This window comes from Harpia harpyja, chromosome 22 (genome assembly GCF_026419915.1).
Source record: "Harpia harpyja isolate bHarHar1 chromosome 22, bHarHar1 primary haplotype, whole genome shotgun sequence".
Classification (NCBI taxonomy): Eukaryota; Metazoa; Chordata; class Aves; order Accipitriformes; family Accipitridae; genus Harpia; species Harpia harpyja.
This window is the reverse complement of record NC_068961.1, coordinates 11,666,083-11,680,515: the sequence shown is the minus strand read 5'-3', so window position 1 is coordinate 11,680,515 and position 14,433 is coordinate 11,666,083. Positions and strand designations below refer to the sequence as shown.

Sequence of the window (14,433 nt, the reverse complement as noted above, 5' to 3'; positions counted from 1 at the left end):
ATTGTTTTCTTCGTCTTACAGTTACTTGTCATACAGATCATACTCATCTCGATTTCTGTATGCCTAAATATATTCTTCTGTGTAGGTTCTTGAATATAAAAATGCCAGTTTGTCCACAAAAAGATGTGGTTAGTGATGTTTTTATGGAAGCTTTTTTTGTTTACTTCATACAGTTAGTTTTTGTAATAAAAGAAAAGAGAGACTATGTATAAATTAAAGAATCCTACCCGGTTGCCTTCAAACTTTGAGCGATCATTGTTTGCCTTTGCTGTTTTTTCTGCAAGCTTCTTCTGCCTTTGAGGGCCTTTTCCGAAGAAAATGTAATTGACAAAGGCGTATTCAAGTAAGGCCAAGAAGACAAATACAAAGCAGCCCATGAGATACATGTCAATGGCTTTAACATACGGAATTTTAGGCAAAGTCTCTCGCAGATGAGTGTTGATTGTTGTCATAGTCAGCACAGTTGTAATTCCTACACAAAGAAAAAAAGAGCACATATCTTACAACTCCAAGCATACCATGTTTCAATTTTATTTTTGTTTTTGGCAAATTTGCCTTGTCAGTATGAGGAAGCTTAAAAATTTGTGAAAGATATTTCGCAGGTGACATCACTGCAAATGAAAGCAAAATTAAAGTGTCATGCATTATTATTCTGTTACAGTATTTCCTTCATATGATCAGGGGGAAGAGCTAACAAGGGGGCCTGGCACCACTGCCGTGAGTTAACGTAGCTTCATGGAAGCCAGTGTAGCTGTACTGAGGATCTCTTCCATGAAGACCAAAGTGATCTGCAACAGGAAGGCAAATAGTCTGCCAAGCATCAGAAGGTGTGCCCTTCCAGCATGGTGCTGCTCAACACAAAGGAAAGACATTTTTAAAAAGTAACAAAACTAATTAGGGGTCTGGATAGATAAAACCATGTGCACATAGTAAGGCAGAGTGTTTGAATAGATTGTGAAAGATTCCTCTCATGCAGTTTTAAATTTCTAAGAGTTAAGCAGTTGGTTGAAGTTAGTCCTCTAGGGCCCCCCAGTAGCAGATGGAGAGAGACAGGCACCTTTCTAGAGCAGTTCATCCCATCTATTTTAGACACCTATTTCAGGAAAGGACAATATAGAAGAGGGATTTGAGATGACTAGGTTAGAGTAGTAGTGTAATTTTTACAGAGAAAGAAGCGAGATGAGCAGTGAGAGGCAGACCATGCCAAAGCAGGTATGTGCATTTGTGGAAAGAACAGAGGGAGAGCAGCATTTTTATAGTGATCAACTGGACACTAATAAAGTACCTAGAAAAATCTATAAGGTATGTCAAACCCTCATTTATTTACCTAAGCGTGGACACAGCACCTGAAAATGTATTACAGAGCACTGTTTTGAAAAGGTGGTAAGAAAAGAAAATTTATTGTCAGTCTGCTTGAATTCACAATAAACTGCAGGGTCTGTATCTCTGCTGGAAACTCTATGGGAATTGCAAATCACGGGTGGCTGAAAACACTGATTTGTGGAATAAGTCTACATTGGTAAAAGAGGCAAGCCATTCTCATAGGTCCCCTCCATTACTATTTTCTCTGATTCCATAATTATACCATCAGTTTGTAAGTAGTCACTAAAACGCAGGCAGAACAAAAATAAAGGATGAAAGAAAATTGCTCCCATATTATAAAGCACAGCTTCTTTTACCTGAAGAGACAGATATAAAGACAATATAACTCAAAATCAAGCTGTTGGTGTAAACAGTGTCACTCCAGGGAACTGTAGTAGTAGCCTATGAGGTTCTGTAACAGGTATTTTGTATATTTAGTAGGTCGGTGTCATGCAGTTTTCGGTGCTTTTCCTCTAAACTGTGAAACAAGCGTGTGCTGATGTCAGATGTTCCATGGCTTGAAATACAGTGGAGACACACACAGCACAAGCTTATTTAAAAACTATATTGGGTATAACTCACTCACCTCTGTAGTAAAATGAGGAGTATAGCTGAGACATGATTTTTACCTAAAGAAACTTCAACAAAGTCTCTAGAAAACCTCCATGCCAGCACAAGAACAGGGGTGAGAAGGGTGGAGGACTGCATCAAACACTATCATATGTTTGCAGCCCAAGGGATTTCTCTAGCCTGAACTAGCGTGTTTTTTTTGTGGGATTACCTGCTGCTGCTTCCCATAAGGGATTCCAAAAGTTACCTAAGATCAAATTGATTTTTGTATCAGAAATCCCACAGATTCCTTTTAATACACCCTAGGCATCTCACTAGCATCCCACAGATGCTTACCAAAGCCTAGGTCAACAAGGAACTTAGAAGCCTGCCCAGTCAGGGTTATGATGCCCACATTTTTGGTGCCTGTTCCCAGGCTGTAATCTAGATTCCAGAGCTAAATCCATAAAGGCCACACAGGAAGAGTTTGGTGGTTCTCTTGGTGATCCAGAAGATGAAGCACACTGAATAGAAAGGTGGCTATCACTAACCAGAAGGAAATACATCCCCTGGGAGATCCTGACACTCTGCAGGCAAATGTCCTTCTGAAGATCAGTAATTTATTTTAAGGCACAGCTGGAGGGGAAGCAGCTGACACTCACCTATCATATAAAAATAGGATAATCTTGTGATTACAACCCTTCCCAAGAGTGACAACTCTTGAAATTATTTTTCTCCTCGCTCAAAAGACCAAATTTAGGAACTTCTAGGGCTAGCTAGCAAAAACTCAGTTTTGAGCAGAATTGGTAGTTTTGAATATTTCTCTTGAGATCAGCCCTGTATCAGCTTCTATCTGCACTGTTCAGAGCACATAGTCTCTGGAAGGAGCTGGCCTTTGCTTGGGTTTCTCTATTGAGGCAACTACTTGGTTCAGTGCAGGCTGGAGCACAGACAGTGTGTGCAGCAAGGGACCAGGGACAGGAGCAAAACATGGAAGTGAATGAACTAGAATCAGGCTCTTGTAGAGAACACAGGCTTCCTGCAGGGGTTGGGTAAAAGCTTGTCTCCACGTCCCTAAGAATTGCACAGGGAATCCTTCCTCTAGCAAATACCCAGGCCAGCAGGCCTTACCCTCCTCTGTACTGCGCTTTTCAGAGCCAGTTACATATGTCCAAAGATGCTATATTGCCTTTAAACTTTGATACCATTTCATATCAGCTTCAGACTCGTAAGAAGGGCTATACAAAGGAACATAAGATTAGACCTATGGTACTGAACTTTATTATACAAACATCACAGACATCGCCAAGGCACTAATTGTTTTCTCAGAAGAACCTATTACATGGATTTTCATCCTTTCAAAAGGACTTTCTATCAATCAGAAATAGAACATCTGGGCTCCTGAGCTTGCCTTGAATGTAGTCTCCAACTTTTGTTCTAATATTTGTGTTATCACAGTATGGTACTTGAACTTGTGCTACAGAGAAACAGGCCACATGAGACAGTCCTGTTTCTTAAACAAGGAAAAACTGTGTGAACTCATTATAGAAGGGTGTGGAATGTCACTGGGTTTGGTAACTTCTGTCTAACCATCTGTTCTCTGCAGTCCTGGCAGGCATGTAAAATCTAGACACTAGATGTTTGAAGTGCTCCCCTCACTCAGTCATAATGTCTCCAGGGTGGATCTTTGGTATCCAGTAGTTCATTTATGATCCAGAGCTCAACAGCTCCAGAGCTGTTTGGAGTCTATGTCCCACCTCCCATTAAGCTATTACTTAGCTGCAACCTGCTGAACATGCACTAGCTGCTGAGTCGTAAGGCCAGGTTCTGTCATGCCCATATGCACCAGCTAATCCACAGTATCTGTAGAATTACTGTACAGTAACTGCAGTTAATCTACAATATCTTCAATTATCCAAGTTCAGATGCTAGGATGCAATACTATATTGCACAAAGGTATAGGTGTAGCTGGCCAGCCTGCCTTGCTATGCGGGATCTTGGGAGGTAGGTGGTACAGAGATGGGGAATCTCATGGGCGTGGGTTGGACTCACAGTTTGCTGTGGTACCTATCAGAAAAATAAGGGAACTAGGGAATATGTTCCTGTTTTAAGAAGAGAAGAGAATGTAGCAGGAAGTTATACAGCATAGGCTTAGTGTCAAGTTTTGGGAAGGAAGGCATGTGCTATTGGGAAGCACAGGGTTGAAGACAGGATTTGGGATGAAATGAGAGGCGGCAGTAGTCATAAGGATTATTTAGGGATCCATTTAATATTCCTTGTCTCTAGCTATCCCTGAGTATGCTTCTGTAATAAATGAAATATATCCTGTGAGCCACTTTCCCTTATTTAAAGCATACTTTGATCTGAAAAGGTCTTGGACTGGGATTACTAATCTGTGCCAAATGCATGTTTTTCTGCCATGAGGTAAATGGCACTTTAAGCTGTGATAAAAATGCACTTAGCATACCGTGCATTCTGAGGGTGAGCTGGGATGTCATGGTCCGTAGCTGACATTCCCCTGCGCTCTCAATGAGCACATGGTTCTTGACATCTGTTCCTGCCATTGTCAGTTAAAGCAGCTAGGACCTCAGGAGGAGGCTTGGAGCCACACTTGTCTTCCCAGACTGAGCTGGACTGAAAACCCACACTCAGGCCCTTGGAGTATGATTCTGGAGCTTGTCCCCTTGCTGAAGCTACTGACAACAACGTTAACTTTTATGAGAACAAGGCTGGGACCCGTACGAGCTGCTCATGGCAGAGATTTAGTGGTAGCTACATTCTTGCATGCAGGGGAAAACTCATCACTTTTGAGGCAATACTGAATGACATAATTTTGACGTAAATGATTTTGGAATATCAAAATACTGACATCACGTTGCAGTCTTTAACAATCTCTGAAGGCTACATCCAGCCTGACATTTTAATGTCCCACTCATTCTTAGCACATACCAAGGGCAACTCTTGCTGCTGATGCATCATAATTGATCCAGAATGACACCCATGATAAAATGGTAATCAGTATGGAGGGCATGTAGGTTTGAAGAATAAAGTATCCAATGTTTCTCTTCAACCTGAAGCTCAGCGAGAGTCTTGGATAGGCACCTGAGGAAAGGGAGAGGAAAACAGCATTATTTATACTGAAGAAAAGACACTTGCAGATAGTTGTCTTCAGTTTCCACAGAAACTAAAGCATGCACATTTTATGGGGTACTATGACATCTGCAGAACAGTAGGGAAAACGCCTTCACTGTATTACTGGTTGGTATTAAAAGAAACCTTGCAGTGAATATAGTGCTATCCAAGTAATTTGTTTTTGAGAAGAAAAGAGAGAGTAAATTATTCTAGATTATTGAACAGATGGGTGAGCACTGGTTAGTTTTTAAAAACAGATGCTTAGGTCCCCAAGTAAAATGCTTATCCAAATACACAGTTTTACGTATAGTATTTATATTGAGAGGATTAGTCATGTGCATAGTTTTGTATTTACATGGAAGAGTTGTTCATGAGATGGCACTTCTTAATTACATCTGAACTAAGAGAAACATGCTACCTGTGGTGTCAAAACCAAATAGTAATGAATCACAGTGAGGAAAAGCCTTCAGACCAGATCCTCTAACATCAGAGCCAGACAGAATTTTTCTTCCAAAAATATTTTAAGCACAAAAAAAATGATTTTATATCTGTGTTTATATATAGGGTTCATGAACTGTTAAAATTGGAGCAAATAAATAATGAAAAGAAATTAATAACCTCAATGTCAATGTTTCAAACAGAACATTTTATTATTTAAATTCAAACTGGTATATTTCAAAATTGGTGTTACTCTTACCAAATATATTTTATATATTTAGAAATCTCAAACAGTTAAAAGATTTGTGACTTCTTTCACCAAATGCAAAGATGATTAAATCTGAGTACAGCTGTACAAGAAAAAGGTAGTCATTCACACAACATTAGCTCCATGATTTCAGCGTTTGCATCACTAATCTTAGATATGATACTTCTAATAGCTCTTCTAAAAGCTCTAGTTACAGTCAACATCCTAAAAACATTTTTGAACATACTGAGAGCCCAACTAGATATTAGATCACATCCCACCTATTCTAATGAAAATACGTGCAAGATATGAAAGATTACATCTAGAAACAAAGAAAAAATTACAAACTTCCCTTTAAATTATGTTCATATGTTTGGATATGAGCATAAGAAATTAAATTTGCCCATATACACAAGAATGATGGATTTCCTGAGAGAGAAAATGAAAGAAGGAATAGAAAACTGCAGACTTCTCTTCATCGCATTCCTGATAGTTAGGTATACTTTGAGTCATATGACAGAAAAAATGCTACAGGCATACAGGATGCTTCCAGGCAGCAGAAGCATCCAGGGAGTACCAAACTTTATGCAACTATCCTTAACTGTTTTATCAAACAATCTCAGAAGAACTATCACTGGAAAAAGAAATATCTAGTAGCTGTATTTGGTTGCTGTGATTTCTTCAATCAGCAACGATTTTTTTCCAGGAAGAAATGCCTTCTAATTTCACCAGTAGAAGAATATTGGTAGAGTCAGAAGAATTTATTTCATCATGAAAATCTGACCAAGCTTTTCTGCTGTCTAGAGCAGTCAACATAATTTTCAGCAAAGAATCATTTAGACTTTAGCTTGCTTAACATCTTCATTTTCCAATGACCAACGTTTAATTTCAAAAGACAAATTCTCTCTTTGAAACCACGCCCGCTTTTTTGCTAACAAAGCTTAACTTTTTCATTGAGCTTCTTATGAAATGGTTTTCATGGCCTTGTGTCTGCAGACTATGTAAATAAAACAGGAAAATACCCTGCCATCATGAAATACATAAAAAATGTGGCAGACCTGATCACCTTTCTGCAGTAAGAGTAGTGCATCAGACAGAAATCTTTACAAAGCTCTGTTGAGGAAAATTATTTCATATAATACACCACCCACGTAAAGGATTCTCTATAAATCTCTTCCTTTCCAAAAGTCCTGTCCAGGTCTGGGTGTCTGTGGAATATCATTGATAGAGGTGATGACTGGAAATTCTCCCATAAAATACTGATACTTTGATAAATAGTCTGAAGGATTCATTCAAGAAGGTTCAGTGGAACTGAACCATTGAATCAAAGCCTCTTCTTGGGCTGCTCCAGTGCCAAGGACCCTGAACGCACTGGGGAACCTCAGAGAAAGAAGAGAGCACTTCGCTATTGATAAGGCAGGAAAAATGGTGTGGATGGAGGAGGCGTGTGTCAACAGTGTAGTGATGTGTCAGGTATGTCAGTATTGTTCAGTAATGAAATACTGAACTGAGAAACAGTGTAACAGAGCAAACTTTAGACATTTATCTTGAATGCTTCACCCGTGACCATCATCCATTACCTCATCATGATCTCTGTATAATGAGACAAGGTAATTACTGAAACTAGGGGGACCTGGCCTTAAAGGTGGACTCTCCAGACAGATTGTCTCAAGGCCAGAGACGTCAACATAAAGTTGTTTCAAGCACGAGGTTCTTTGTTCTGAAGCTAGAAGATAGAACCCTAAGAACCATACCTAGGGCCAGGGCTGTCAGTGCTGTCTTCCTGCTCTAGAGTTGGAGCTGGACTGTAACAGAGAGATTCAGTTGCCAATCTGAAGGTGCACTGTTCCTTTTGAGATGCCCTATGACATCTCAGACACCAGCACATGGGTGGTGGATATGACATAGCCCCTACATCTTTTTGATCAGCACTTGAACTGCATACACATGAGCTAGGTGTCTAAGCTCCAATTACATTTACAGGAAAGTCAGTTCATCTAGTCAATCTAGTAAATGAAACCTAGAGAATTATCCATCGCCTCCTAAAATAAGACTCCTATTGGTGGACTGAATTTGTCTCCAGACTCCACTGACTGTATTGACTAGATTCCCAGCAACTAAGACACCTAGTTCATATGTAGACACTGAAATTATATTCACCTTAAATCAGAGCAAGATGAATCCCCGCCCTATAAGTCTCAGGGTAGGTTTCGAGGGTCTGTGGCTCCTGAGCAATCTAACCAAAAGTCTTGCTGGCATTACAGCTACTTACTGGAGTTGACACATTGCTCAGTTTCATAGACGTAAATAGAATGTCATCCTGTTTTGTAGTGATTTTCCAGGCTCAAATTTTTGGGGGACATCTGGATTTCAGAAAATTTCAGAATAATTTGGTCTTTGTATAGTTCAGGTTGAAATTGAAACATGAACTGGTAGCCTTGTTTTTTCATACTATCAGCCAGAGTTCTCCTTTAGGTAGCTCTCCCTGAGACTACAAAAGTTTGTATTACTTTCACCTGTATTGCTTTTATGCTTTCACAGATGATCTATTGGCCCTGCCTCCAGCCTGCCATCTTTGCTATAATATCTCACCTCTAGCAAACAGACCACTGAATCTGTGGAAAAAAAGAATTAAAAAAAGGAACACTCCTTATTTCCCCTACTTATTCCCCGCTCTTTGTCTGGATGGCTAAAGCTCAGTGAAAAGGATGAGTCCTGACCTGCATGGAACAAGGATTGTAAGCCCAGATCTTTATTTATCTAAGAAGGAACCACCTTGTGTAATTTATTTAATAAAAATGGATTTCTTGGTGAGATCAACAATTACACTGTTACTTGCCTGATTATGCTTGGATAGTGATTTGTCAATTAAGGCTCAGTACCTTTAGAGATTAATTACCAGGAAATTCTAGTTGTTAACATTCCATCAAAATTTGTTTTTTTGCCTAACTAGCTGTTCAGAGACCAAATTTGTTACCCTTACTCCCATCTCATATAACATGTTGATGGCTATGGGCTAATTTAAATAGTACAGGAATAACACAATTTGGCCTGAAGTATTTAAATCTAACAACAGTAGTGAGAATACAGGCATGAAAACAAATACTTAATCAATAACTGAGCCCAAAATGTTCCTCTTTCATATATTTGGGCACTTGGTAAAAAGTAATTACTTGTTTCTGTTTCAATTTCATTAAAAGGTAGCAAGCTGAAATATCTAGCTCCAAGGCTAAATTAGTCTCTTGCTGTTTTATCCAAGTATGAACCAAGATAACAGAGTTGGTCAGTTATAGAATTCTTATTTTAATCTGTTCTTCTGGGAAGGTTCTTCGGCTAATTGGAAATGTACTTTACAGATTGATCTTTCAGAATACAGCAAATAATTAATTTTCAAATCTTTTAAGACTACCCTCCTCTTACCAACAGGTTGCTAATCTGGCCCTGACTGCTATGCATCTTGAAGCTTTTAGGTGGTGTTTTATATATTTCCATTCCTGTTCAGTTTCTTAGCATTTCTTGATAATAAACATTTAGGAGGCAGATTCAGCTCACAGGTCTAGGCACTAAATGTCAGGTGTTTGTATGCAGATATTTACACATGGATGGCGCATAAGCTCTCAGTGTAAACCATGGAGATCTAGATTTACAGCCAGCTGATTCTAAAGGTGTGATTTAATTGCCTATACAGAGGTGTCTAATGCCATCTGAGATGGATTAGGCTATTGAAGAGTAGAACTTAATACTAGTTAAGTAATTAATACTGAAGCACTGGACTGTCACATAGGACACAAGACTGTAAGACTCCAGAACAGCAGCCTAACTGCTAAGCAGGATGCTCTACAGCATCTCAAGAGGCACCAGATACCTATGTTTAGGCAACTGAATAGTGTTCTAAGAGCTATTCGCTTGACAGAATAGAGGTGTTCAAGAGCTGAATAGCTCTTTAGGCTCCATTGACAGCACTGATTTGATATCATTTGACTATGAGCTTAATTCAATTACTGACACATAGGCATCCAGTGCCATTTTAGATGTCTTATGGTAGCCTGTATGGAATTCAACTGGTGTTAGGACAGTCAAACCAGATTTTTCTTCTTCATAGCAATTCAAATTCTACTTTGCCTTCTTTCGATCACAAATAAAGAGAACAGGCTATTGTCCAAGTCTTTGCAGATAACTTCTAGACACCTGAAGAGTTTATTCAATTCCCACCAAGGGTTCTCTTTTTTTAAACTACATAATCATACCTGTTTCTCCAGTAATCTCAGGTATTCCATTTTCTAGACTTCCACTCATACTTACTAATTTTCCCTAGACTCTCTTCTGTTGCTCCACAACTGTCTTGAAGACCACTACCCACAACCACAAATACTCAGCTCAGGCCTTAGCAATGCAAGTCAGACTCCTTACAGGATGTGTTTTGTTTGTTGGGGGTTTTTTTCCCCAAGAAGATGTCATTGGCTCCTGTGCAGTTTGAGATCAACAGCAAGCCCTAGGTTTCTACATACAGAACCCTGGCCTAATCTGGTATTCCCTATCCTGAATTTGGATACGAAAAATTAGTTGTATAGATGTTGTATTTTGCACTTGTCCATACTGTCTTTTGTACCTTTTTTCAGACCCATTTTGCTAATTTGGCAAGATAATTTTTAACTCCAATGCCATGCTCCAACATGCATGCAGTTCCTCCAGTATTCTTGCAGCTCCGCACAGCCTTCTGTCATTATCTATGGGGTTTTTCCCATGCTTACCCTTGCTTCTCAGTAGTAACTATGGGAACAGATTTTTCCCATTTGCATAAGTTACACAAGATTATACAGCATTGTTCCTCATGGAGGATAGGAGAAATAACTACTCCAAAAGCTGTTTATGGCATGACTCTGAAGTCTTCTTTTAGTTTTATACAATCAAAGCACACTAGTACTGAAATCTCTGAAACGTTGGCTGAGATATTGAGCTCAAAGAATTAATATCTTCCCTTAAGACTTCAATAAACTCAAAGCCAAAAAAAAGCATGCCTGAATTATTCTCTGCAAAAATGTAGAAACTGGCCCTAATTACTAGGACCATAAGAAAGCAGGGTCTTGAGAAGAAATTTTTTAAAAGTGTGCTGACTTTATCTGTCAGATTCATTAGCGTGCTTCAGACACAGAATTAAATATGTGGTTTTGAGAAACAAATGTGATGTTTCCCCTGCATGGAAATACTTGTCACAAAATTTCATAATTAATCAAGCATTTTCATAATGTCCTGTACCAAAATAATAGTAAACTCAGTATTGTGTCTTCATCAGAGACAAAAATTATATGCTTCAGAAGATGGTATGAGAAACATGGAGTAATCTGTTCTCTGTGGCTGTCTCATCCTACTCCCTAATGTCAAGCTATCTTAAACTCTGGAGCATGGGATGTTTTTACTCCTTCCACAAGTTTTTTTGGAAAGAACTGTTATGATTCTGGAAATTTTGTCAGTCATATAAATGTCTACTCCCAGTTTTCATTCTCTCTCATATTTGTCTCACAGCTCTTTGGATTTCTCTTTTTCCTGATTTTAACAGATCTCTCTCATCTCTAAATTACTAAATCATGCCTTTACTGAAATATTTCATACTGAACTAAAAGGTGGCTTTGGACTGTCACAAAAACTTCACAGATAAGTTCTCTGTATTCTCACTGTTGTTCAAAAGAGCCATCCTACAAACGCATACCCAGTCCTGTGGAGGGGCAGGTAAGCCCTGGCTGCCAAAGGTGACACTAGCTGCAGAATGAAAGGATATAGGATTAGAGTATCTGTTTCTCTATAGAAAAAAACCCTTCCATTCACAATGATAAACAAGAACAGCAGCAGCTGGCAAACCCCCTCATATTAATTTCAATCCCAGTGATATCTACATTTTGTTCTGAAATACAACTTGTGTTTCTGTGTACTTTGAAACAGATGCTGTGTCCAAAGAGTGGGTGAAGTGATGCTTACAAACATAATAGAGCTGTGCTTCATTTGTTCTAGTGTGCTGGGACAGACGGAACAGCACACTCCTTTGGTCTGAAGAGCACTGAAAATCTGGAGGTCCCAAATAGTGGCCCCACACTTGCTGATGGCTTTCTGTGTTGCTTTGGTCTTGTCACACATAACAACATGCTGACGTCTAACATTAAACATGTAAATTAACATTGTGCTTTGTCACCTGAAGACATCCAATGCTGTGAGTTACCAGTAACTTTTATTACATCTTCAAGGAAATAAGGAGGGAACCCAGGGATTTAATTTCAGCATCTTAATAATGATGACAAAAGCACTGGCTATGTATATAGTACTATATACCCATCACTGCCAATCAAGATATAAAAGACATTACATTCACTATGCAACAACAAAACAAACATGCACTGAAAAGTTGCAGGGAGGTGTTCGTAAAAACAGTGGCTTTTTGACCTAGTATACCAAAACATACTTATGTATGTTCAGCAACCCTGTAGGCTACATTTAAACTCATGATTCAGAGGTGAATGACTTCATATTTGTTTAGACCATAGATATTTAGGTGGCTGGTTAAGTATCACACACACAAGAAAAAGAAAAATAAACAAGAAATGATATTTCATGGGCTTCTACCTCCAGGCTTTACCAAGTAAGTGATTTCTTTAGCCAAACACACAATACAGACTATATATAATTATGATTAATAATGATTAATTATGATTAATAAACCAGTAATTGTCATACACAAGGAAATTAAAACACTAAATGGACAATACTTGCCTGTGGCAAAGACAACATTCTTTGACACCAGTCTATATTCCACGATGGAGAACTGAGGAAGCTCAATCCTCTCCACGCCAGTGACTGCATTATCTCCACCTCTCCAGTAGAACTCTATGTCATCAGTTGTGTAGCCATCTGCAGGCAAAGTGTGGAGAGGAAGTGAGAAATAACAGCAGACTCAAATGTAGGTTCAAACACAGTACACGCGGTTTGTCATTTGAGACGATGAAAAGAACCAGAACAGTGGGAGTGGTGTATAGTATTTTGCTCTGTATGCCTGTCAGCAGGTCTCCCAAAGAGCTGTGCCATTACAGTCTGCCCAGGAATTTGAGGCAAAATACTCTGTTTTCTTGGTTTTTTGGTATCACTCTCATAAAATACACATAGGTATTAATGGCCCCAATGAGACAGAAAATGCTACCCAATAATCTGCAAAATTGCAGATTAGCATGATTTAAAACATCATACCCATTTAGCACTGAAACCAAGTGTATATTTGTGCTGATAATCACCAGAAGAAGATGGACTATTCAATGAATACAGACAAACATAACTGGGGCAGATCTTTTCCACTCACACTAAAAAGTGTGAGTCACACCATTTCCATTAGCTTCTGTAGTGGAGGACTACAGCTGAATATAGAATATATACTAGTATTTTCTGTATATGGCCCACAATCTCCAGCCAGTAGCAGAAATGGAGCAGGAACTCTTGAAGTGCAAATATACATCTGAATACTGCAATCCCAGGACATGATTAGGTGGAAGAGACAATCTGGTTCTGTTTTGAACACAATTGCAAATTATAAATGGGGCCGATCTGAAAGCCCAGGGCGGGTCCTGCAGCAAGACCATCCATGCATAATAAAGCATACTGAAAGAAAAGGATATCACAGTGTTTGCTCTCTTGAAAATGAATCTGATTAAAATATGAACATTCATTGTTTCGTGTTGAAGATAAGCATCCAGTCACTGCCCTGCCAAGTCAGGCTGGAGCAAAAAATTACTTCATTCTGTCCTAAACCCATTTTTCTAGGATGTATCCATCCATCTAGAAATGGATGATGCCTTATATTTTTTTTTTAAAGTAAAATAAACAAACAAACAAACAAAAAATCCAATAATTACATGATTCACATAGCGTTTATAGACACCAGTGTAAATACTACACAGTTCTATAAAAGGAAAACTGCCCCGTATCTGAACTAGGTTTTACTTGCATTTTCTTATGTACGTACAGCTTTCTATTTCCAGAGTACAGTTTTGTTCATCCAATGGGTATCTTCTCAAGTCCATCATACAAGCTGCAGTGGTTGTGATTCTGAAATACAAACATCAAATAGAATTACTGTACAGCCAGTAATCCAAGTTTTGTTGTTGTTTATTTTTCAAAGAAGTGAGGACTCTCTGAAGAGTAGCTTACAATAATTGAGAATCTGGTCCATAGTTTTACATTGAGCAGCAGCTTAACACAACAGCGGTTACACTGACTGCAATGGAACAACTCACTGTGACTTGCCCTTATGCAACCAGTCCCTTTGGGGTTCAATGGACCTATCCGCGTATGCAAATATTACACAAACATTTGCTGAGATTAAAAAATATGACTTTATATCAGAAAATGTGAAGTGAAAAAAGTCTGCTACAAATGTCAAAATGATCAGAGCTTTGTGAATAACTGATTCCTTGGTTTTGTGGCAGCTCTAGAAAAAACCTGAAATGTTGAAAAAATGTTTTAAGTCCAGCAAAATGCTTTGTTTCAAAGTTGAGTATACTTCTCAAGTTTTCAAATTTAAAGAGGATTTTATAATGAAGTGCTGTATGGAATTTTAAATTTTCTCCCCAAATAACAATATATTTTTGCTTCGCTATCTCCAATGCAGGCAATTTAGCACACTAAGGATGAATTTGCAAAACATTTCACTAGTGATAAATCTGCATTTT

The 14,433-nt window shown here is 38.7% G+C and overlaps 1 protein-coding gene across 2 annotated transcripts in view; it reads right to left on the bottom strand.

The window, feature by feature from the left end:
• GABRB3 (gamma-aminobutyric acid type A receptor subunit beta3) overlaps positions 1-14,433 on the bottom strand; it is a 194,666-nt gene that overhangs the window by 14,598 nt on the left and 165,635 nt on the right. For both annotated transcript variants that reach the window (XM_052773769.1, XM_052773770.1), the window contains 4 exons: positions 13,728-13,810; positions 12,488-12,625; positions 4,861-5,013; positions 228-472 (listed from right to left, as the gene is read on the bottom strand). In XM_052773769.1, the coding sequence (XP_052629729.1) occupies positions 228-472; positions 4,861-5,013; positions 12,488-12,625; positions 13,728-13,810 (619 nt within the window). The remainder of the gene's footprint in view (positions 1-227; positions 473-4,860; positions 5,014-12,487; positions 12,626-13,727; positions 13,811-14,433) is intronic.